We start from the raw sequence: 25,068 nt of genomic DNA, 5'->3' as shown, positions 1-25,068 counted from the left end.
TCTGTATTTGAGCCTAGTTTTTCCTTTACACCCATCCAGGCATGAGGAGTGGAAATCGGGTTTTCAGGACAGAGATAGGCTGTATCTGCCACCTGAGTATCAGTCCCACCCCTGATTTTTTGCTGGAGTAATTCCCATTCTCCATGTCCATTGCTCCAGGGAGCCCTCAGAATGTTTGGGTCTTTCTAAGGTGGTGAAGGGTTGGCCAAGAGAGTGGACCAAAGGCCTCCGCAGGACCCGTGGACTCGAGAACCCTGAGCATATGGGCCAGGAAGAGTGGCAGGAGCTTGATGTAAGGTTTTATATTTTTGGATGCTGCTGGTCTGCTCTGCTTTCCTCTGTCCTGGAGTTTGGAAGAAGAGGCGAGGGTCAAGTACATCCCTCTCAGTATTACTTTGTATTTATCACCCCCACTCTCCACGTGAAAAGAAATAGAATGTGACGGTGGGTCAGGCAGTACAAGACCATCATCCCCACATCCCTGCCCAGGACAAAGGGAGAGGGGACCCCTCACTCACTGTGGAGCCAGACCCTGGGAGGGGCTCTCCAGTCTCTCTCCTTGCAGGGCCTTCTCCAAACACATGCCAGCCTTGCCCCCACCCTGCCCCATTTCCCCCCATCCATTTGTTCAGTTCTTGCATAGTCATACTGTACTCCTTGTGCTTGAGCAAAGGGGGGGCTATTTGCCTTTGCACAAACATGCACAGCACAAGTTGGGGGTGGGAGGAGGGGAGAGCCCTTCTCATTGAGGCTATGATTACTAGCTGTGCCATGGATTAAAGGGTGCAGGTAGGCTCGCTGGTGACAGCAGACACACTGGAGGACAGAGAGAAAGGGAGATGGATGGGACTGATGGGGAATCCAGTGGAGGCCATGCTAAAATGGTGCACACCCAATAAGAGTATATACAAAGGCACAGCTTTGAGGTGTGTGGCTAATCATCATCAAATGTGGTAAATGCTTCACTACCTCTGTTTGTTCCTGCTGAGACCCAGGCACTACATAAAGAGTAAGATTTAAGAGCAGCATGACAGAGATATTGTGGTGGAGGCGGCGGCAACAGTGGTGGTGGTGGTGGTAGTAGCAGCAGAAACAATAGTAGCAGCATCAGTAGTAGCAGTAGCAGCTATAGCAACTGTAGCTGCAGTAGTAGTAGAAGCAGCAGGAGTAGTAGCAGTAGCCATATTAGTAGTAGCAGTAGTAATATTAGTATTAGAGTAGTAGCATAAGTAGTAGTAACAGCAGCATCAGTAGGAACAGCAATGGCAGCAGTAGTAGCAGCAGTAATAGTAGTAGTAGTGGCAATACTACTAGTAGTAGCAGCAGCAGCAGTAGTAGTAATAGCAGTTGTAGTGGAAGTAGCATAAGTAGTAGTAGCAGCAGCAGCAGCAGCAGCAGTAACAGTAGCAGTAGTTGTAGCAGCAGCAGCAGCAGCAGCAGCAGCAGCGGTAGTAGCAATAGTAGTGGCAGTACCAGCAGTAGTAGCAGAAGCAGCAGCAGCTATAATAGTAGAAGTAGTGGTGGTAGTAGTAGTAGCAGTAGTAGCATAAGTAATAGTAACAGCAGAAACAGCAGCGGAGTAGGAGCCAGACTGCTTGGGTTCAAGTCCCAGTAACTTTAGTACTAATTATGTATTTATTTGCCTTTCTTCTTTATTATTATTATTATTTATTTGTCATTCTGTGCCTCAGTTTCCTCCTCTGTAAACTGGGAATTAGAATAGTACCTAGTTAATGAGAGAACATATAGAAAGCATTTAGAACAAGACTGAGTTATTAAGAGCATCATTATGAAGGAGGTGGCCAGGTGTGCTACAGGGTTTCCACGGAAAGGCTGGAAATGGCCTCTTTTTTTTAAAAATGTATATCATACAACTCTCTTCCTGAGCATGCTCTTTAAAAGCATCACAGCAGGTGGGAGAGCATTTCCCATCTGTCCAGCCCCAAATCATAGGCATCGTGGACCGTTTACTGTCCACATCATCATGCAGGCTTAATCAGAGCTGCCTTGCATGGAAGAGGGCAGGCCCTGCCTGTAAGACCCACTGAGCTCTTCATACAAGACCCTGGTCACTGGAGACCCTCAGGAAGGACTGATGGGTAGATCTGTTAAGAATGCAGGTCTTAACACAAGTTAAACTGTCTCCAGAAGCCTCTTTATAGATCTGTAAATAAAATGCTTTATCAAAGGAATCTCTGTCTCCATTTGTTGCATCTGCTTCCTTGTGTGGGGCTATGACAAGAGGGAAATGTGGATTTATTTACTCATCCTGCCCAACAAACATTTGGGTAGTTTGTAGATTCATCTCATTTACAAGCCATTCCCTTCAAGTTTCCTCAGTAGCTATTATCACTTCTTTCTTTCTTAATGACAGTGTAGAAGGCAAACTAATTTCTACTAGCCTCTAGCTGTGAGATTTACCAAGGAGACTCTAACATGTTTAGAACAACCAAGTTAAGGAAAAAAAAAATTATGTCATGGATTATTAACTTTGTCTTGATGAAATTAATGAAAATCCTTCTGGAAATGTACTTCTCAAGTCCATCTTTAATTTCTCCCCCAGATGACTGGCTGCTTTTGGGATGATAATTCTAGGTTAGAAGTTTTCATGAGGACCATCAAGGACAGGGAATTTTTACAAGCTCATCCATCTTTTGGCTTCTTCATGGCCTCAGAAACTCCATCTTCTATTAGGTCTGCGGTCAAGGCTTTCTGTGCTGTAAAGCCTACCAAGCACTATTGTAACAAATCAATTTGGTTCCTATTTAGTAGAAAGTCCTGTGGAAGAAAAATACGTAAATAAGTGTCTTCTAGTAGTTCCAAAGGTATTGCATTTGCCAGTGTGCTGTGCTGTATGTTTAGTTTTCCCCACCAAGCACTGTCTTATTTGGGTGTTTCCATTCTTGTTTTCTTGACAAGCTAGTTTAGGGCTTGTCTGACTCAGCCAGTAATAAAAGTGATAACCAGTCCCCAAGAACCCTGAAACTTAGCTAAGATTTCACAGGCAGCCGTGCTCAGAAGAGAATCTGTAATGTACTCAGTTGGTGTTCAGAACTGTGTTGCCTGGCGACTTCCGGGCTGCAATTGAAGTAACAGACATGTTGTCACATCGCCACCCCATTTATATTCAAATGTGTTTCCAAAGGGGGACAGGCAAATGATATAAGCTGTGTTGTCTGGTCACTGTGGAGCCTGATCCTTGAATTAAGCTGCGGGGGCTGATGTGGTGTTATGATAAAATGCTCCCTCAGGTTGGAATTTCTCTTCTTTGTGCATTTTAAAATTGTTGAGTGGCTTAATAGGTGGAATCACTTCTCCTCTGCTCAGTCTATTAAAGCAGTTCAAAACTCCCCTTCCCACACATGTCCCCATTTCTTTAAGGCTTTCTGTATTCTTCCCTGGCTACAAGTTGTGTGTTTTTTGTTGTTGTTTTTTTTGTTTGTTTTGTTTTGTTTTTTTGGTCAACCTGCTAGTACAATCCTTTCCTCTGGAACAACACTGAGCCTTTTCCATCAGAGCTACCATGGACTTCGTGTCACTTTCACTCATTTACTGCATGCTAAAGGCCCAGACGGAACATTTAACAGCCAGAATGGGGAAGGATGGTCATCGATGCCTTTGTCAGAGACAATTGCACAGGTGGTCTCCCTGGGTGCACCTGGTTGATGTTCTGGCTGCAGGTGGCCCGTGGACATTTGGAGGTAGAGATCCTCTGGTATGGACAAAGGCCCCTGCCCACCCTGCACACCCTCCCCTTGGGGTCAGCTGTGAGCAGAGCTCCCATCCCCTTTGGCCTCTGCCACCATCTGCTCCCTCCTCAGGCCTGGCTGCGATGCCCTCTCACTGGACAGGTGGGCTGGCAGGAGTTTGGCAGAAAGGCCTCGCCTGTTCATGGATTTCTCAAGCTGTGACATCTGGGCGTCAGCTTGTCCTCCCAGCTGGACCCTGTGTTGGCTGCTTGTCTGACTTTGCTGGATGCCCAGAGCCCATCTGAGGATCTGGTCAGAGGTCAGTTCCTGATGTTTGCCTCTGTGAGGGCTCCCTAAATAGTCCACTCGGCATGATTAATGACAGAGGGAGGAGAAAAACTGGGCTCTTCAGAAGCCTAGAGGATACGCAGGCTTTCTTAATGAAAACATTTCCCCTCGATTCCAGCTTTGGTGTGGGGTGGATAATGGTCTGGTAGCAAGATGCAGCTGGCCCGTGTGGCTGTGACCCTGGCCTGCCATTCATCTTCCTTTGCCTCTGGAGATGATTCTTCCTTGACAATGTGGATGAATAATTCCCTGGGTCCCTGGAGTACAGCATAATGGAGACAAGGCTGGAGCACCCTCGTATTACTTGCCTCGTATTACTATGGGGAAACATGCAGAGCCCCAGGAGGGCAGACAGCCAGCTACACATGGGGCCATCGTCCTCCAGGGCCTCTCTCTTCAAGTCTGATGGGAGTGGGCACGGGTGTCAGCTTGCTGAGGTCCAGCAAGGATTGGAGGCAGTTAGCTCCCCTGAACTGCTCGGCATATCATCTCAATGGGGGGTGGGGGGCGCGGAACTTGTATTTTCATTACTCCTGGCCCTATTCTGCTTCTGGACTCAGTAAGTACACAGATCATCTGAGTTCCTGATGGGCTGTCTTCACCCCACTTGGCGCTGACCCAGGTGGGAAATCAGCTATTTTCCTGGTTCCAACAAAACAACAAATCCAAGTCTCAGAGATGTTGTCACACATGGTGTGTGTGTGTATGGGTGGGGCGGTGGCATTGGTGGTGGCGTTTGCACTGCAGCTGCACAAACAACATCTGACGTGCTGAGTCTCTTCCCTCTCGCCATCTTTCTGGCTTCCCTGTCCACCCTCTATTTTCTCCCTCTGGGTCTTGACACCAAAGTAAATTCTCCTTATTTTCTCATGAAGATCAATTTAACAATCTTATTGGGAGCCTTTTTTCCTGCTGACCCAAGGTACATTCCTAAATTAAGTATAGTTACTGATGAAATGGGGATTCTGATGCTAACTCTGAAAATCAACCCTATTTGTCCATCCCTCATCCTCAGTTGGCCTTATGCCCTTGATCTTTAATTATCCAGCAGCCATAAGGATCTACCTGGATTTCTCAAGAGTGCAAGCCCCAGTCAAGAGCTCATGATTGAACTCTCTCTTCTGTCTCCCAGAGATGTGGCCTTACCTTCCGTATTTCCCTTTTGAGTCCCACCTCTTGCATAGGTAACTAACTTTGGAAATGCAAGCCTTACCAGGGTCCCACATCTCCTGGAAATGCGTACCCCAGATTCTGCCTGGAGATGAACAATTCCACCTGAAACATACTGGTCCACAGTTTCTATACCTTTTTCCCAGTGCGGCTTCTATCCTCTGTCACTCATATTCTAAGAGACATTCTTTTTGCAAATACTTTGACATCTCTTCACCTTTGTGTTGTTTTCTAAGAACAGGTACAAAACTATTCATCCAGCATTCATTAATTCCACAAACATCCATTAAGCACTTACTCTGTGCCAGGTCCTATGTTAAGACATTTCACAAATGTTCTCTCTCTCTTAATGCTCACAGACGCCAAATAAATGGGAATTTTGATCTCTATTTTTTAGCATGTTCCAGTTAGAGAGAGTGGCATATGTAAAGGTGCAGAGGCCCCAGAACTCAGGGGCAGAGTTCTATGTGTCTGAAGCGAGAGATGCGAGGCTAAAAGGTCAGTCAGTGAGGAGGACAGCAGCCAGGATGGAGCCCTTTGAGATGTGACAGGGCAGGATACGCCTGCAAGAAAGACAGTCTGTGCCGTGTAGAGGAGGAAGATCTGAGGCTGGGAAACAAGGTAACCAGTAGTTACTTTCTCCCTCCAGAGAAATGAGGGCACTTGAACCATTTTGTGGTGGTGGGAGGTGGCCATGTAGCTAGGACAGAAAGAAGTTTCCTGGGACAGAAATCCCTAAACCTGAGCAGGGGACAGGTAATAAGTGGCAGAGAGCAGAGCAGGGCGCCTCCCACAGGACTCGTCTGCAGTTGCCCTCTGTTCTGGTCCTATCTACCTGCCTCTCCCTCTCTCATGCACACCTGTAGGGTCTCATTGCAGAACTGGCTGTGCTGAAGTCTTCTGTGGCTGCTCAGCCCTGCAGTGCAAATGGCAGGCCTTTGTGTATAATGGGACCAAGCCACCTCTCTTTCAGGGACCTGGGTCAGAGTATTATGGAGGCCCCCACTCTGGGCCTTCCTATATTGGCACCTTTTATGGAGTAAGCCAGGGACACAGAGAAGTTGCCTTTCCCTCAAAGGGCAGTCCTGCAACCCCTCAGGGCATGCTGCCCTGAAAGGCCAGGCTCAGACCCAGGGCTCTGGCAGCTGTGACTTTGCTGCAGGGCCAGGAAGAGGCCAGGGACATGAGCCCAGGTGAGCAGATGTCATCAGGGTTGGGGATATAATGCTCAGTGCTGATCCTTGCTCAGTCTTCTGAGCCGTAAGCTGTAAATACCCCATATGACCTTTGCTTGCCCTTGAAAAGCTTTTGGACCAAGGGAAATTGGGAGAGAGGGTGAGTGGTGTTGGCAGATTCAAGTTTGTTTTCCCAGTAGGCCCCATGCTTCTGTGTGCCAGACAGGTGCTGGGCCCAGTGACTGCGGAGTTATCAGTTTATCCACGTTGAAGTTAGGAGCCTGCTCACGTCCTTTGTTTTCCCTCCTACCCTGTTTCCCCAAAAATAAGACCTAGCCAGACAATCAGCTCTAATGCGTCTTTTGGAGCAAAAATTAATATAAGACCCAGTATTATATATTATATTATATTATATTATATTATATTATATTATATTATATTATATTATATTATATTATATTGAGCCAGTCTTACATTATAGTAAAATAAGACCCGGTATTAGATTAGATTAGATTAGATTAGATTAGATTAGATTAGATTAGATTAGATTATAAAGACCCGGTCTTATATTATAGTAAAATAACACAGGGTCTTATATTAATTTTTGCTCCAAAAGATGTATTAGAGCTGATTTTCCAGCTAGGTCTTATTTTCAGGGAAACACGGTATCTCTTCCTGTCTCTGCTCCCTCCAAAAATGAAAATGCACGCAAATTGCTTAGGACAGTACATGGCACACACTGCCATCTGCATTTCCCAGGGGTTAAATCAGTGCTGCCCTCTGTACCTCTCCAGGGCCACTGATCACATTGCATTTTATTATCATCAACAAGTCTTGACTTGCTCAGCAGTACTCAGCAAGTGAGTGCAAGTGAAGAGTCAACCCACCCGTTCAGCAGGCGTTTATTGAGCACTTGCTAGGTCCATGCACTGCTCTTGATACTGGGGGTACAGCAGTGGGCAAAGCTGGCCCAGGCTGTGATGTATCAAAGCTCTTGCTCCCACCTGGCTAAGCTGCTCACACAGTAGAATAGGAGTCCTAGTGTATGACAGTGAAAGAGGAAGTTCGCATGTATCGGTAGGGTGGCCAGCTGAAGCAGCTCTGTCCCCACCTAGAATGAGGCCACAGGCTCCCAGCAAAGCCTCGGGGCTCTCTTCTGGCTCTGGCTCTGGCTCTGTGTGCCTCTCATTTGATGCCGTGTAGCATCTCTGACCTGGTTTTGTGTGTTTTGTTTTGCATCCGGGCCTTTCCTCTGCCATGCTTGTGGCCTCGACACTTTGGCCTCTCTTTTGCTTCTTAAGTCTACTTTCACCTGAAATGCTTATTTTAGTTCCTTGTCACTTTTGTGCTGCAGTATTCCTAGGCCAGCCAGAGCCTCAGGCTCCCATTTGCAGGGGAATAAGGGTTTAAATAGTGACAGTATCTGCTCTCCTTGTCTGTTCTTTGTGAATGAGCTCTGTGCTGGCACTTAGCTGAGCTGTGAGGGAGGAAGGCAAGGACTCCTTCAGGCCACCCCTCGCCCCCCTTTCTGTGGCCTGTAGCTCCAGCTCGGGCTGTTAGCCCCTTGAGATCAACAGTGAGGAGTGTCCCTCCAGCTGGGAGCCACTCTCCTTCCAGACTGCTCCTCTGGGTTCAGGGGCATCACCTGACCAAGCCTTGACACTGATCTCCACCCCTCCACCCCGAGTGAAGGCTTTCCCTCCATTTGTCAGGATCTGGAGGGAGCCCCACGCAGACGCTGCTTTTCTGCTATTGGCTCTTGATCTTTTCCTCAAGGGTCCCTTCTCTGGACAACCAGACTGTGAGGGCAGCACTCTTTGCTTTGGGTCCCCACCAGTGAACCCAGCAGGTGGCCTAAGTGAGGACAGTGCGGTTGGGGAGCAGAGGCGGAGCCACTGACCAGTGTAGAGTGTCAGCTTCTGCTTGAGGGAGGGAAGTTTTGAGATAGCATCTTACGAGGAGAAGGGGCAGGGGCAGTGTGAGTGAAGATGGAAGCAGCTCCCAGTGAGGATTAAGAAGGCATTTTGAGTAGGCTAGAAATGACATGCAAATTGAACAAAGGAGATTCCCTCCCAAGTCAAAGGTGGAGGCAGAAAATCTTTTTTGTCTGCTGTCTGTTTTCTATATTTTATCTTTTTGTGAACCAAGATCAGTGTGTACCTTCTTAGCAGGAGAGCCAACCATCCATCTATCCATTCATCCATCCATCCATCCATCCATCCATCCATCCATCCATCCATCCATCCAGCAAGCCAGCCATTCATCCTTCTATGTATCCACCATGCAACTATCCATCAAACATACATTAAGCAGCAACCATGGGCCTTGGCTGGTGCTGGGTTCTAGAGATAGTGAATATATATAGAGATATATAGAGATCTATCTAGAACAGTGAAAAAAAAATCCCCCCTCCCCTGCACTTAAGAAGCTCAAGTTTGGTGAGGTAAATGCACTTATGAACCGATGCTGTGTAGTATATCATGTAAGTAGGTGCCCAGGGTGATAGATGTGGGGGCAGGGGGAAGGCCTGTCTGTGACTGGGAAAGAATATTGCTCAAGCCTTTTCCCTTGAACGGAGATGGGTTCACCCTTCCCAGCAGATACACTTGTGGGAGGGCTGAGGGCTTCCTTTGGCCTTTCTGAGTCACATCCTGTTTTTTTCTCTTCACTGCAGACCTCTCTGTATTCATACATTTGTTAAGTACTTTAATTCATTGTGAATTGAAGTGCTGGAGGGAACAAGGGAAATGGCCCTGGGTGCTGGCCCCAGCCAAAGCTGGGGTGGTGCTGCCCAAATGTTTGAGTGCAGATAAAGGTATAGTTGTGAATCCAAGTGCCTCACTGGTTGAATAGCATCGGCTATGAGTGGCTAGCTGGGAGATCCGTGAATGTCTTGAGAAGAGAAATCTTCACATCCTCAAGGACTCTCAGCTTTGAGCTATCCTTTCAGAAAAAAAGTAAAATCAAGCCAACTCTAAGTGGTTTACGTTATCTTACAACAACATCTCCATTGTGGCTTTCTATTCCAGAGGGGAGGTAGATGTGCCAAAATTATTTTTGTAGTGGTAGAGGCTTCTGAGAGCTGGGGGGCTGACAAGTGCATTTCTCCCTGAAGAAATGCTCCCCCAGGGCTGGGGGGGTTGTAGACACGGGTGTGTCCTGCTGTTCCCTGTAGGGCAGAGGGTGAATTCCAGGTGGTGGGAATAACTTCGCTCTGCTCTCAGGTAAGCACCTGTGTACTCAGGGGCCTGAAATTGGTCATCAGTGCTGACCTTTGGCCTGAGGTCTTTGGTTAATTCAGCAGGGGTCGTCATCCTAGACACCCTTCTGCCATCACTGAGATGTCTCCTGTCCATCCTCCACCCACTTCTTACACCTACAGCATGGAGAGGTGCCAGGTACACAGGCCTTAGTGCCATACATCCCTGTGCCCACTGCAAGGACACAGGCTGAAGGCAGATAGGACAAGGCTCTTCAGGAAAGCTCAGGGCACAGGGAGACTCACAGAAGTGGGCAGATCTGCTTGCATATGTCACGGCAGAGATGACCCTTGAGAATTAGCCTGAGTTGCTAGGCACACATGATGTAGCAGATGTTTTTGATATCCTGTATCAGCTTCTTTGGTCCACCTCTGATTTCAGTTGCAGTTCTGAGGACAGTTCCCATCACCCAAACTCTTGTCTGGGGCTCTGTTTTGGGGGCACCCAGTCTAAGATATGTGAGTGTAGAAATTGCAGGCTGAGAACAAGGCATGGAGGTGTTAAGGGTGCAAGGGACATTCTGGGGGTAGGGTGGGGGGTAGGCTGAGAGGAGCAGGGGTTCGTCCTGCAGCCTGAGGACCTTCCCAGGAGTCCTGTGTGGCTGACATATGCTCCTATTTATATCAGTGATTTTGTTTTTCTGAAATATTTTTAGCAGACACCTTGCTGCTTAGATGTGCAGAGAGTCATCCCTTTGACCCACTTTGGCTGATGGTTGTTTGTGCAACAGTTACCGTGTGGGGCCAGACACCTACCAAGGATGGATGTTACCTCCCTCCATGCCCTCCTCTTCCTCTCCTCCCTTCTTGCTCCATGATGCCCACTGGGAGGAGTGGGGTGGCATGAAGGATAACAGGTGACAACAGGGTTGCCCTCCTGCCCACAGAGAGCTCTTGCTGGGCCCCTGAGAAGGCAGGTGTTGGTGTTTGGGCTCATCCAGATCAGAGCCTTTAATCATGATCAGGAGGGTGAGCCAGACCTGTCCCACCCTGGGTTCCACCACTGCGGTGCTGCTCTTCTCACTGTTATTCCCACTTCACCCTCGTAACCATGCTCTCCAGAGCTCTGCGATGGGCTGTGTGTCCTCTCCAACCCAGCTATGGTGTGGACAGCTAAGCAAAGGGGGAGCTCTCAGAGGCACATAGTTGCAAATCCCAGAAGCATTCCCTGGCCAGCAGTGACACCACTGCAGAGCAGACTTGGTGGCGTCCCAAATCTCCATCACCGTCACCTGCTCTGCCTGGCCCTACTCCTTCACACACTCATGCCTTTGCACAATGCTGTGTCCTCCCTGTACTGCTCCTATCTTTTATCCTACTGATCCTTTGGCTGAGCTTTCTGCCCATCCTTCCCTCCATCCTTTGTCACGTAAGAGGATGCCCCACTCCAGGCTCACAGAGAGCCTGCAACAAGACTCCATCGTGGTGCTGATCACTGTGCTTCTCCTGTGGCTGTTCGGATCCACCTCGTAACTAGTTCGTGAAGCAGGGCTAGGTCTTATTCTCCTCAGGACCCTTGCACTTGCCTGGGTTTTGAATGAATACCTAGAAGCCAAAGGATCCTGGCATAACTATTGGGCATCACTTGTTGCTGTTGACATCCTCGGTTAGCTCACCCATCGACTGGTTTCTCCTTCTCTGGAAATGCACCCATGGAAAGCATTTCACCACCTTTGTCTTTGCAGATATCCAACCTCTACCTGTATGACAGTGTTCTGATGCTGGCCAACGCCTTCCACAGGAAGCTGGAGGACCGGAAGTGGCACAGCATGGCAAGCCTCAACTGCATACGCAAGTCCACCAAGCCATGGAATGGAGGGCGGTCCATGCTGGATACAATAAAAAAGGTGTGTGTGGAAGGCACCCTCCCAGGCCAAGGCCAAGGCCAAGGCCAAAGACAGGCCCTTTCTCGCACCCTCTCTCCACTTCCGCCTCCTCCGGCAGGTGGCTTGAAACTGAGTTCTTTGTGTGGTTGCCCTGATAGGCCCCTCCCAGGTCTCTCTCCTTGCCATTCATCCTGTCCCAGTATTTGAGGGATGAGTGAGCCGCAGTTCATGGCTATGTGTTATTATTATTGTTCCTGTTTTCACATAAGGAGATTGGACTTCAGAGAGGTTAAGCAACTTGCCCAAGGTCACCAGTACAGTAGTCTCCCCCTTATCTACAGTTTTACTTTCAGCAGTTTTAGTTACCCATGGTCAATCATAGTCTAAAAATGTTGAATAGAAAATTCCAGAAATAAACAATTCATAAGTTTCAAATTGCACACCATGCTGAATATCTCACTTCATCTCATCATGTAGTCATTGTATCATTTCACATCATCACAAGAAGAAGAATGAGTGCAGTACAATAAGATATTTTGAGAGAGAGAGAGAAAGAGAGAGAGATAAGAGACCACATTAGCATAACTTTTACTGCAGTATATTGTTATAACTGTTCTATATTATTATTAGTTATTATTGTTAATCTCTTACTGTGCCTTTAGAATTAAAATTAAAGTTCATCAGAGGTACATATGTATAAGAAAAAATATAGTACATATAAGGTTTGGTACTATCCACAGTTTCAGGCATCCTCTGGGGGTCTTGTAACATATCCCCCAGGGATAAGGAAGCACTACTGTAAGTAAAAAAAAATGAAGGTAGCTGCCTAGCTCATGTCTGGCACTGTCTGTAAGAGAGGTTGTCTCAGTTGGCAGAGGATGTGCTAATCATCCAAGACCTGTGTGTGTGTGTGTGTGTGCATGTTCAGGCACTCTGCACTAGTGATGTGTCTCATGACATGCTGAGGCGTGACACCAAGTTAGAAGGCTGGATTTGAAGCGAATTGGGTAATCCACAGAAGATTTGTTAGAGTGAATTGGCTTTTAGAGGCTTCAAAAGAGCATTTACGGAAATCTATAGTGCTAGAAGTTTTAGTCACAATAAATCATGCATGGTTTCAATAGCACTGTACATATTCTGGTGTTGGTTTGAATTTCCTGCAGCCCAAGCCAGAGCCGGGGGCCCTCTTGGGACTCAGTCTCAGGGATTCTCCCCGCCCACAGCCTATGGGAGAGTAAGGCTGGATGAGAACCCCACCTCAGGCTTGAAGAATGAAGGGGGCTTATCACAGGTTAGCACAGCCCCCTTGCGGCCGGCTCCTACAGAGCCCCCTGAACCACTGGAAAGAGGTGCTGAGTATGCACACCCACCACACCCAGTCTGTGCCAGGCATCATGCTTTGTGCACATTTTCTTCTTAAGTCCTTGCAGGATCTGTGACATGGATCTAATTAACTCCAGGCTGATGCTGGGAGACGGGAGATAAATTGCCTAAGGCGGCACGGGTGACAAAGCCAGGACTGGGCTGGGTTTTGGCCTTCAGTTCTCATGCTTGCTGCCCTGCAACTTACTGCCATGTGTCTGCAATGGCTCTTATTGACCTCTGACTTCCTCTTGGCTCAAGCGAAGGTGAGCCCCTGAGGCAGGTTGCCAGGGTAGACTGTAAGCTTCAGGTGAGTGGGGGCAGAAGCTGCCACTCTTTAATCTCATGGCCAGCACAGTGTGTGGCCCAGAGCAGGTGCTCTAATCCTGTTGCCTTCCTGAACAACAGGTGCAAGCCTTAGGAATTGCCCCTGTGAGCAATGGCCTGGGATGTGTGGATCCTGCTCCGAGGCTGAGGACTGCCAGCCACTCTTCTCATTACCGCTTGCCCATTGCTCCCCCAGACCTCGATTGTTCCTTCTGAGCCACCACTTCCTTTCCTTCCTTGTCTTGGGGTCCTGTCCCCTACCCCATTCATATTTGCTCGCCCTCCAATGGTCTTTCCTTGTCTCTGCAGGGCCACATCACCGGCCTCACAGGGGTGATGGAGTTTCGGGAGGACAGCTCGAATCCCTACGTCCAATTTGAAATCCTCGGCACAACCTACAGTGAGACGTTTGGCAAAGACATGCGTAAGGTCAGCCTCAGGCGCCCACCGTCCCCTCCTCCCGCTGTGGTGGCGAGAAGCCTGGGTTCTGTTAACCAGGACAGAAGGCCCCCTCCCACTCTCTGCTGGTGGGATCCATGCTGATGTTTTTGGGGCACGGTGGGGAGGAGGCTCAGAGAGTTTCAACAGAAAGTGCCAAAGTGTCACTAATGCCCTCTCAGTTCAGCGGCGGCTCCGGCAGCCCTGGTCCGGTTGCAGTCTTGTGGTCCTGGGCTAGGCTGGAAGGGACAATATGTTTTTCCAGAGTGGCTGAAATTGGCTGAACTGCCAGGACAGGTGTGACTATGACAGAGGCAGGAGATAGAGGTTACAGCCAGAGCATCCCCCAGATGCAAGCATGAGACAAGGCCATGAACAGAAAAGTGAGTCACAAGGAGGGTGAGAAGCAGGCAATGAGAGACACACGGGCTGTAGAACTCATGGTGGGGTTTGTCTGTTTGATTTGGTGCTCATGCAAGGGGCAGGCCTGGGGCTCTTTATGGTGACACTTTGCCTGTTTTTCCCTCCTCTTATAGCGATTTTCAGGATTGAGGACTGGCGGGGGGGTGGGGGGGCCCTTTACCCAGAGTTGGAATCCCCAGAGTTAAGCCCCAGATGGAAGCACCCATGATGTGTAGGAGCCACAGACAGACTGAATCTAATCAGGATAGCATTAAAGCATTAGCGGGTTGGCGTACACTCAGGCAAAGGCTCATGCGGGAGCCACACACACACACACACACACACACACACACACACGCGCACACACACACTGTCACATACACATTTCTATACACTGGAGAGAAGGACATCTCTACTGTTGATAACGCCCAGGAGATAAGAGCATAGTGAGCTCTCGGCGTGGCAGGGTAAACCCTTGGCAGAGAGCCCTTTACACTGGCTAGCACTGGCTGGGGGCGGTGGAGGGGCAGAAAAGGGTGACATGATGTTGGGTTACTGAGAATCTAGGTGAGGGGATTTGTGGGCTGTGCTACTTGAGGACCAGGTAGAAGGATGCATGTGTGGAGTCATGGAGGGTGTGAGAGCTGGAGGGCATGGAGGGAGTGGTCATCAGTTACAACATGGGAGGAGGATGGTGCCCTAGGGAGAAGCTGGGAAGTCTGAGGATCCACGTGTGACATGGGGGTGGGAGACTCAGCCCATCCTGACAGAAGATAGAGTCATGGGGTTGGTCAGAAAAAAAGGTTCAGTAATTGGCTGAGATGCAATGGTGACGCATGGTTTGATGACATTTTTTGAGCTCAGAGGTTTGTTTGCAGCATCAAAGAGGGGGTGGGCGACTATGGTTTGCTATCCTGCTGGGCCAGGGTGTGACTTGCAATGTCAAGGGTGTCAGGGGAAACCGATGATGTCTGTTAGGGATGCCCAAAGCTGTGAGGCTTGGTGAAGGGCTGGGTGGTCCACATTGGTCTGAGACATTCATGACCACAATAGAAATTGACTTGTATTGGTACTGCCACCTGGTAAGGGGAAACCAGGACAGGGAACCCTTTCAGTCACTTTGTTATGAAAGGAGATTGTCAGCTGTAGCTGCCTGCCGAAGCAACCATCCATTTCTGCCGTGGTACTTGCCTTCGTTCCTCAGTGTTCCTCTGAGGTTAATAACAATCAGACCCTGTCTGCTTTGCTACCCCATCCCCCTTCTTTCAGCTCAGCTCTAACACTAAGGGCCCCATAGTGGGTGGGAATAGTGCCTGTGAGGGTCTCTGCCTCATTTTAGGCAGCTGATGGGGGTGCTACTCCAGGTGCCTGAGAGCAGGAGGCACTGTGTCCTCCACTTCCTGTTTCAGGTGTCTCGCCTTCCGTGTTGCCACGGCAACGCTTCTCCAATACCCGTGAAACCAATGGGAGCTGGAATCTCTCAGTACAAGGAGCTTCTGAGCAGGAGTCCTGAGTGTAATTGAGTTGGAAGGGAAGCTGATTTTCAAGTGGGCTTTATTTTAAAATGTATCCTTTTGTCATTTTAAAATCTGCCCTTAATAACTGCATATCCCAGTTGTTATCTGTCTGACTGGCAGCTTACCGCTGTTAAAGAGAACTTATCTGGAAAGCAGGAATGGGATTTACCATAGCAAATGTTTGTTATTCAGGTCCAGGCTGCATTAAAGCCAGGTCTGGGAGGTTTCAGGATAAAGCAGAGAGGGGATTGGGACCAAGTGTAATGGCCCTAGGGCAGTATTTGAAGGTAGGGCTGAGCTGGGATTCCTGGGGTTCACATGGCTGTGAGGGATAAGGCTAGGAAATTGGGGTGACCTAAAAATAAAGTTGAGGGTGGGCAGCAGATTTGAGGGCAGGGTTGGGGTCCTTAGGCACACAAAGGTAGTGCAAAGATCAGTCAATTCAAGGAGGCAGGGGCATCTCTGAAGAGCCCCCCTCAACTGATTCTCTGTAGCCATGCCCAGTGCAGAGCTGTTAGTTGAGCCAACTGGGCTGATTGCTAGATGCTGTCATGTTGGAGCGGGGTGAGGATATCCCTGCGAAGATGACATGTATATGTGTATGTATTCTAATATATTGTCTATATTTGTTTATCTATCTATCTATCTATCTATCTATCTATCTATCTATCTATCTATCCATCCATCCATGTTAATTTAAAACAACTACAGCAAACACAGACACGAAAAACAAAACCAAGTAGTTTCTTTAGGATTTAAACCAGGAGGACACACTTAAATGAGGGAGCAAATGGATATTTTCTTAAAGTATAATAAATATCTTGGAGGGAAATCGCAGGGAGGGTGAGTCACCCAGATGTTTTAGATTAAGTGGCACCAAGAGACTGTGATTACTCAGCGCCATCAGAGGATGGGAGGAGTGGGTGATCACCTTTTGCTGCAGGGTGCTGGACAAACACTAATTAAATTATCTTATCCAGGAAGTACATTGTTGTTGAGGGTGCGCTGGGTGGCAAAATCAAAAGTCTGTGTCACCAGCTTGCTGTGTAACTTTGGGCACTTGCTGTGTACTGTCTGTTCTGCTTGGAGCTCTCCGGCATGGGTGATCACCAAGCAACCCTGACAGGGCAGGCTTTGCTGGAAAGTCACGTCCAGTTCCCACAGGACTAGGCCGGACATTTGTCCTGGGGGTGCATGCTTGTTCCTGTTGGAGCCTTACAAGTTTCTTTTCGGCTTTCTCTTTGTTCAGACAGTACTCTCCGGAGTGGGTTCCCATGGGTTTGTCCATGCAAATGTCCTTAGCTCATAATATAAGTTGGAATGGGATTGTTGGAGGCCCCCTGCAGGAAAGTTTCCAAAGGTGGGGGCATGGAAAGCTGTTAGGACAGGACAAGAGGGAGCTGAGCAGGACAACAGAGCCCCTACATGGGACGAAGGTACATCGTACATAGGTGGTCTCACTGATTTGGGAACCTTTGCATCACTCCAGGCTCTGCCTCCCCTGAGCTTTCACAGTCACTCCCCTTCTCCCAACCTTTTTTTTTTTCTCAGATGGAAAATTCAGATAATAGGAGTCTCCTGTTTGAGTATAGGGGTCACTCACTGTGATGACCCTAATGTAGCACTTGGCAGTGAGAACTCTCCTGTGTGGCCCAGGACATCAGCTTTAGGCAGGTGGGGCTGTATACCTTCTTGAGTGTTCTGCCCCAGACCCCACACGAGCTGAAAGGCCCAGGCAGGCTTAGAACATGAGCTTCTGCCTCAAAGTGCCCTGGACTGCAGCTCCTCACCACTCCATGTGCCCAAGCCTGAGGCTGGAGACAGGAGGGGGCTCTGTGAGCCCAGGAAGTGTGCAGCCCTGCTTCTATGCCTGGAAGCAGATGTCGACTTCTTATAAAGACCAAAGGCCAAGAGGGACCTGGTAGCTTCACCCCTGATGAGATTTTATTTGTAGGACTGCTTTGGTGTGATGAATGGAAGAAGGAAAACACGGTGGTCTTTTTTCCCATAAGCATGACTTGCCTGGAGTGTAACACCAGCTACAGCCCTGCAGAAACATTTTTCCACGACATGATTGCTGAGGATGTCCGCCCTTCTCCATCTTAATGATACCAGTGTGGAAGGCTCATTCCCTTCCTTCCACTAACATGGGGTCCCTGGTGCAGTGAAATCCTGGGGAAATTGCCAACTGCTCGTAGGCCCTTTGAACCTTATTTCCCATGGGTGCCGTCCACCTGATTCACTGGCTCAGTGGAAGTCAGCCTGCCATTGGGCAGGGGGTGGGGAAGTGGACGGAAGCATTGGGAAGGCCTGTGTGTCTGCTCTGTGAGTGGGCATTCCAGGGCAAAGAATACCCTGGTACAAGGAGAGAGAACAGGGCCGTTTTCTGTTCCTTTCGATAGAGTAGAAGTGAGTTAAGACCAAGAGACTGAGAAAGAATTCTGTCCAGTGGTTTTCAAGCCTTTCTCTAGTCCTGGATAATCTGTTTCAACAGAATCTTACTGGAACCCAAATATCTTAAACAGTTGTAGAAGCAGACATGCGGTGGTTGCAATAGGTGGGGAATTGGGATAATGGGTCTTGCGACCGCCCCCCGCCCCCTCCGATAGTCTCCCCTGTCCCCAGCATTTCTGTGGTTTTCTGAGCAGCTCCACCAGGGGAACTGAGGCTCTGAGACTGCAAAGACTTAGTTATGTAGCACCAGCAAGTATGTGTCTGTGCTGGGCTGGAAGGAAGATTTCCTGGACAGCTGAGGGAAGTGACGTGTGGCACAGGACTCAGGACATCCTTCCTGAACTCAGGATGATACAGTTCTGTGACTCAGCCCGCTTTCCACTCCATCCTCATGTGTCACCCCCGCTCCCCCGCCCCCTCCCCCCCCCACGCCAGCATTAGAGCCTCACAGGCCCTTCCCATTGGTCTGGAGCCTGCTGACTTGATGTTTCATCAGTGCCCTTGGGTCACACTCCCTATTCCAGCAGTCCCCCAGGGAAGTGGGAGGGCTTCACTCTCTTTTATTAGTTTAAGACTTAAGAAGCTTCTCCTGGCTTCTCCGTCAATTTTGATTTTTCATAAAAGCTGGCTTTGCACAGGAATCAAATGCCCCCATTGATGTCATGTCCTCAAGAGAGCCTCATGGCTGCTAATGATAATTCAGAGTAATAATTGCTCATCATGCAGTGATTGCCACGCCATAGGACTCCAGCCCTCCCCCGGCTTAGAAGTGCGTACATCATTAACTTTGTTGCCCAGGACTGCTGAACTCTGTTACAAATTGTCCCACATTCTCAGGGTTCAGAACTTCTAAGGGGGGAGGCCAGGTGGAAAAGGCACCAATCAGAAGACAGGATAGCTCTGTCATGTAGTGGCTGACTCTTAGAGCACAGGCGGAATCCCTTACCTGGTAGCTCCAGCAGCTGGTGCCAGGAGCTTCACCGTGGGTTCAGTACTGAGGACGGCGAGGTGGGCAGTGGTGGGGGCTGGAGGGATCCAGCCTGAGAATTGTGCAGGGTCTCTATTAAGCAGCTCTGACAGAGACTCCGACTGTGTGCAGTGAGTCCCAGAAGAGAAATAACCTTCAGCCTCTTCATGGGTTAGCAGTCTTGCTGCGCATTGTCCAAGAAAAATGTCGCCCATTTGGAACCCGTATGCAGAACCGCTTTTGTCAGAGCTGAGAACCAAAACAAATGTCTGCCTCATCTGAGTAAAGGGATAAGGAAAAGATACAATTAAGTACTATTTCATTTTAAGTAACATTTATTGCTAATTTTTGAGGGTAGCATCAATACATGCTCATTTAGGGTAGAATGTTTAGAAAATACCGATAAATGAAAAGAATAATGAAGAAGTCAGCTATAATCTCTGAACTAAGGAATAAATACTGTTAGAATTTCTGATGCCTTTTCTTTATTTACTTTTTCTTTTTTTCCCTCCATGTTTACATAGAGATAGAGACAGTGATAGGTATATTTATCAAATTGCTATTTATTGTACATATATTTTATATCCTGACTTTCCCATTTAATGCTATATTGGGAGTATTTTCTCATTTCTTTATTCTTTTCCACTATGATTTTTAATGGAAACACATTATTCAACTTACAGAGAGCCATCATTTATTTTATCTTCCTATGTGATGAATGTTTAGTCATTTTCACCATATTATTATAGAATAGTATTGTAACGACCATACAGAATATATGGTTTTATTCCATCTATATTTATTTCCTTGTTTTTTAAGAAGTGGAATTGCCAAGCCAAGGATAATACTTTTTTTAGATTCTTTATGTACTTGATACATATTTTCAAATTAATTATAGAAATATTTCAATAATTTTCACACCCACCAGTAGTATATGGAAGTCTCTGTTATAGCCTATGCTCAAAAAAATTGAGTGATATATATTAAACATTTTTGTTAATTTGGTTGCAGAATGAAAAAATAGTGTTGCTAAATTTGCGTTTCTCATGCGATTATACATATATTTAAAAATATAGTCACTGGTCATTTGAATTTCATATTTTGTAAATTATACCTCAGATCTTTGGTTTTTTATATTGAGGATGAAAATTTTCTTGTCAACTCATACAACCTTTCAGAAGGGAATTAGTAGTTATTCTTGTCAAACATTTTGTACTCATAAATCATTTGCCTTTGATAAGAAAAGTTTTCACATATAATATTTTATATGTTTGTATTTCTTAGAAGTCATACCCAATTTGCAAAGTAGATACTATTCATCTATACTTTCTTTTAGTGTTTTTATGGTTTGATTTTATTTCAATGAAATCTTCCATCCACTTGGGATTGATTTGTAAGAAATTGTGATGTGATGACCTAGCTTTTACATTTTTCAGTAATGTGTCCTACTACCATTTACCTTTCCTAATTGACTTGAATGTCACATTTATCATATGCTCTACTAAATTTTGCATATCTCCTCATTGATTTTAAGAAATTTTTAGATTCTTTTCTCTCCCTTTTTTTCCTCTCAGCTTAAATTTAATTCATCTTTGTACATAATTAGGATGTACTTGTCTGCAAGTAACAGAATGCTCATCTCGAGTGGATTAAACAATAAGGAAAACTTAATATGTGACATAAAAAGAGGCCTGCAGCTAGGGGACCTCCAGGGTTGGCCAATTCAGACATTCAATGCCCAGATCAAAGGCTCGGGTCTTTTCCATCTTTTTACTTGGCTATCCTCAGGACGTGGTCTGAGCTGTCCTCATAGTTTCACGATGGCTGTGACAGTTCCAACTGTCATACCCAGAAAGACAGCAGTGCATGGAAGAGGAGGATAATTCCTTTCTGTACGTCTCCTTTTTAGAAATGGGGAGACTGTTCCCAGCAGTTGACCCTGGCTTCTTGTTTTTATATAATTTTCATTTTGCTTTTTTTGTTGTTGTTGTTATTGCAGTTAAAATTGAGGTTTTCCACCTAGATGTATATGTGATGTCGACCTATAGTTTCTCTCTTAGATGTTTGGGTTCAACTTGTATTCAGCTTGTATTTTCTTCATAACACGGATAGGGCATCGATTATTTTTTTGCACTTGTATGGACAGAGCTCTTGGAAGTTGGAAACAATTTAACTTGTAAAATTATCTGGGTTGGTTGTTGGTCTTATGGCTATTACTTTGATATGCTGGCAACTTCCTGGTTTCTACATTTCCTTGAGTCATTTTTAGTAATCTACACAAAATCTTGCATATCACTGGCATTTTAAAATTCATTATTAAGCTTCATATAGTGTTTGCAAATAATGTAAAAAAAAGCTATCTCTTGAAATATCTCTCTTTTCATTCCTATTATTGTGTATTTGTGTTGTCTCCCTTTATTTATTGACTAGACTTGACAGAAGTTTTTTTTATTGATTTTTTTTCCCAAAGATCTAAGTCTAATTTGCTTAATCAATTTTGTTATATGTTACTCTAATTCCTGGATTGTTTTTCTTCCTGTATGCCTGCTGGCTAGGGTTATTATTATTATTTTTTTAAATTTAATTTTATTGTTAATTTTAAAACTATCTGAGCTGTTAGATAATTTATTTTTATTCTTTCCAGTTTTGGAATGCTATTTTATTCTGGATATAATTGTAGCTGGATCCTAGTAGTTTTTCTAATATAAGCGGAAGTGTAACACTCATGCAGAAAAGTGCCTAAATCATGACTCAGTCACAGTGAATTTTCAGAAAGTGAAAAGATCCATGCAATCAACAGCCATATCAAGAAGCAGACCGTCCCTAGTGCCCCCATAGATCGCTCTAGGACCCCCTTCTGGTCATTACACTCACCAAAAGAAATACAGTTGACATCTAATGCACAGACTCCGTGCTCTTTTGTAACTGCCTTCTTTTGTTCAGCATCATCTTTGTGAGATGCGTTATGTTTATTGGATGTAGTTTTATTTCATTCATTCTTATTGTGTTTTAAAATGTAGGCTTTATTATTATTCAGGTATGGTGAGGCCAACCGATTGGGGAATGCCTGCCATTAAAAAGATAGTTTGTTACAGTGCCTACAAGGGTGTGCACCACACCGCACAGGGCCACACAAAGCATCAGGATCAGATAGGAGGCAGAGGGAATGGGAAAATGTGGGCAAGAGTCTTTACTGTGGTTTTTGCAGGAAGGATGGGTGAGGCAGGGTAAGCAGGTTTAAGATTGGTTAGTTTGCATTATTTCAGGCGGCTCCTGGGCTACCTTGCCCTGAACCTGGGATGTTTAAGGCAGGGGAATAGTAGTCCAGAGTGTAAGAGCTCCACAAAGGATGTGTTATTTTGGGGGAGGGAGGACTCTGGATTGGTTAGTTTGCATATAAAAGGTACAGGCAGTAGCTAGCTCTAGAAATTGAGTCAGTTACTGTCTCTAGGAATTGGTTAACCCTGGGCTGGGCAGTCTCTCCAGGGTTAGCAAGGCACTGGATATTGGATATCAAAGCATCAGCAATGCAGAAAATAAAAAGACATGATTAATATATGTCAACATATAATATTTATTTTATGAATATTTCACACTGTATTCTATTGCTGACACTTAGGTTGTTTCCATATTTTGTGTTATCAATAATACTGCTATAAACATCTTTAGATATATCTTTTTGGGGAACATATTTATGTTTTTTGTTGGTACATGTATGAGAGTGGAATTACTAGGTCAAAAGATATATGCTTGATTAAGAGATACTGCCAAACACTTTTCTAGAAAAGTGCTTGTACTGGTTTATATTCTTATAATAGTTTCTAAGAATTCCAGTTGTGCTTCATCAGCCCTGAGTGAACTAACATGGTTTGTTAGTCTTTACAATGGTAGCCGTTCTGTTGGGTGGGTAATGGTTTCTCACTGCAGTTATTTCATTTCCATGATGATTAATGATGATGAGATCCTTTTCATATGTTTACTGGTCATTTGGATATCTCCTTTGTTGGGTGCCTGTTCAAGTCTTTCATGCATTTTTTTTTTTTTTTTCTATTTGGTTTTCATCCTTTTTTCTCTTTTTTTCTTTTTTTTAGTGATTTGTGGAACTAGATATGTGTCCTTATAAATATATGTATTGGAAATGTTCTCTCCCACTCTGTGGCTTGTCTTTTGAATGTTCTTAATGTTGTCCTTTAATGAGCAGAAACTCTTAATTTTAATGTAATTCAATTTATCAATTTACCGTTCTTTTTTATTTGTTTACTACATACAGTATACTGTTTAAAAAATGTTTATCTATCCTAGAACATAAAAATATTATCTTATACTTTATTCTAAATATTTTCTTTTTTTACACTTCAAATTTATGTGCATTTATCTGCATTACATCTGGAATTGGTCCATTTTACATCTGGAATTGATTTCTGTATATGGTGTGAGTTTGGAGGTGACATACATAAAAAAAATACAGATATACAATTGACCAATACCATTTATTAAAAAAAAAAGAAAACACCAAAAACCTCTTATCCCTACTACTTTGTCATACTACCTTTCTCATAAATCAAATGACTGTATATTGTGGGTCTGTGTTTGGATAATCTCTTCAATTCCATTTGGCCATTTATCTATATATGCACTAATATCATACTGTCTTAAAGCTCATAATTTTGTAAAAGCTTTGGTTTCTGGTAGTGTAAGTTCTTTTCTTGAAGGTAGATTTGGTTATTCTTTGACCTTTGCATTTTCTTATACATTTTAAAATTAAATTTTTATTTTCCACAAAAAATCTGGGATTTTGATTGAGATTGAATGGTCTCTTGATCAATTTAGGGAGAATTAACATCTTACTAATACTGAGTAATCTAATTCATAAACATAGAATACCCTTCAATTTATTTAAGTCATCTTTAATGTCTCTTAGGAAAGTTTTGTTGATGTACCTGTAGAGATCTTGAATAACTTTTCTTTGATTTTTCCCAGATATTGATATTTATGATTATATTATATAGAGAGTGTATTCAAATTTACTTTTCTACTTGTTTATTGTGTGTATATGCACATTAATTGGTTTTGTATATTAAACTTGTCTCTAGTGAACTAAATGTATTTGCTGATTTATTCTAATAGTTATCTATAGATTCTTTAAGATTTTCTATATACACAATAACATCATCTATGGAAAATAAGAGTTTTATTTTTCCCCCAACTTTAATGCTTGTATTCATTTTTCTTTCCTTATTGTACTACTTAGGGTCTTTAATTCACGTTGAATAGATATAGTGATACGGGCATCCTTATCTTATTCTTGATCTCAGAGGATAGCTTTTTATAATGCACAATTTTATGTTTACTATATATTTGTGGTAGGTATTGTTTTTCATATTGATAAAATTCCTTTTTATTCCTAGTTTGCTAACAGTTTTGCCAAGAATGCTGATTACATTCAGTCAAAAGCTCTTTTACATCTATTGAGATAATTATATAATTTATATTCTCACTTTTTCTTATTAACTTAAATTACATTGATTTCTTTCCCCCGTCTTTGATGCTGTTCATTATTTCTCTTTTTTTTTAAATTAAGTTTATTGGGGAGTGACAATGGTTAGTGAAATTACATAGGTTTCAAGTGTACAATTCTATAATATATCATCTATATATCACATTGTGTGTTCACCACCCAGAGTTAGTTCTCCTTGCCTTACTATATATTTGACCCCTTTTATCCTCTTGTACTATTTTCCCTCCCCCCTTACCCTCTGGTAACCGCTAAACTGTTGTCTGTGTCTATGAGTTTTTGTTTATTTGTTTGTCTTGTTCCTTTGTTGCTTTCAGTTTTATATCCCATATATGAGTGAAGTCATGTGGTTCTTGACTTTTTCTGTCTGACTTATTTTTCTTAGCATAATAATCTCCAGATCCATGCATGTTGTCACAAATGGCACTATTTCATCTTTTATTATGGCGGAGTAATATTCCATTGTGTATATGTACCACATCTTCTTTTATCTAATCATCTATCGAAGGACACGTTGGTTGTTTCTCTATCAATGCTATACCTTACTATTTGATATTATTTTAAAATATGTTCTAATATTTGGAAATGTTGGCACCTTTTAATGTCCTTTTCAGAATTC

The 25,068-nt window shown here is 44.9% G+C and overlaps 1 protein-coding gene across 2 annotated transcripts in view; it reads left to right on the top strand.

The window, feature by feature from the left end:
• The window catches only part of GRID1 (glutamate ionotropic receptor delta type subunit 1), a 702,415-nt gene that overhangs the window by 461,639 nt on the left and 215,708 nt on the right, over window positions 1–25,068 (top strand). For both annotated transcript variants that reach the window (XM_074339723.1, XM_074339722.1), the window contains exons 7-8: window positions 11,327–11,488; window positions 13,466–13,585. In XM_074339723.1, the coding sequence (XP_074195824.1) occupies window positions 11,327–11,488; window positions 13,466–13,585 (282 nt within the window). The remainder of the gene's footprint in view (window positions 1–11,326; window positions 11,489–13,465; window positions 13,586–25,068) is intronic.

Source organism: Rhinolophus sinicus, linkage group LG07 (genome assembly GCF_036562045.2).
Source record: "Rhinolophus sinicus isolate RSC01 linkage group LG07, ASM3656204v1, whole genome shotgun sequence".
Classification (NCBI taxonomy): Eukaryota; Metazoa; Chordata; class Mammalia; order Chiroptera; family Rhinolophidae; genus Rhinolophus; species Rhinolophus sinicus.
This window is presented reverse-complemented; position numbering and strand designations above follow the sequence as displayed.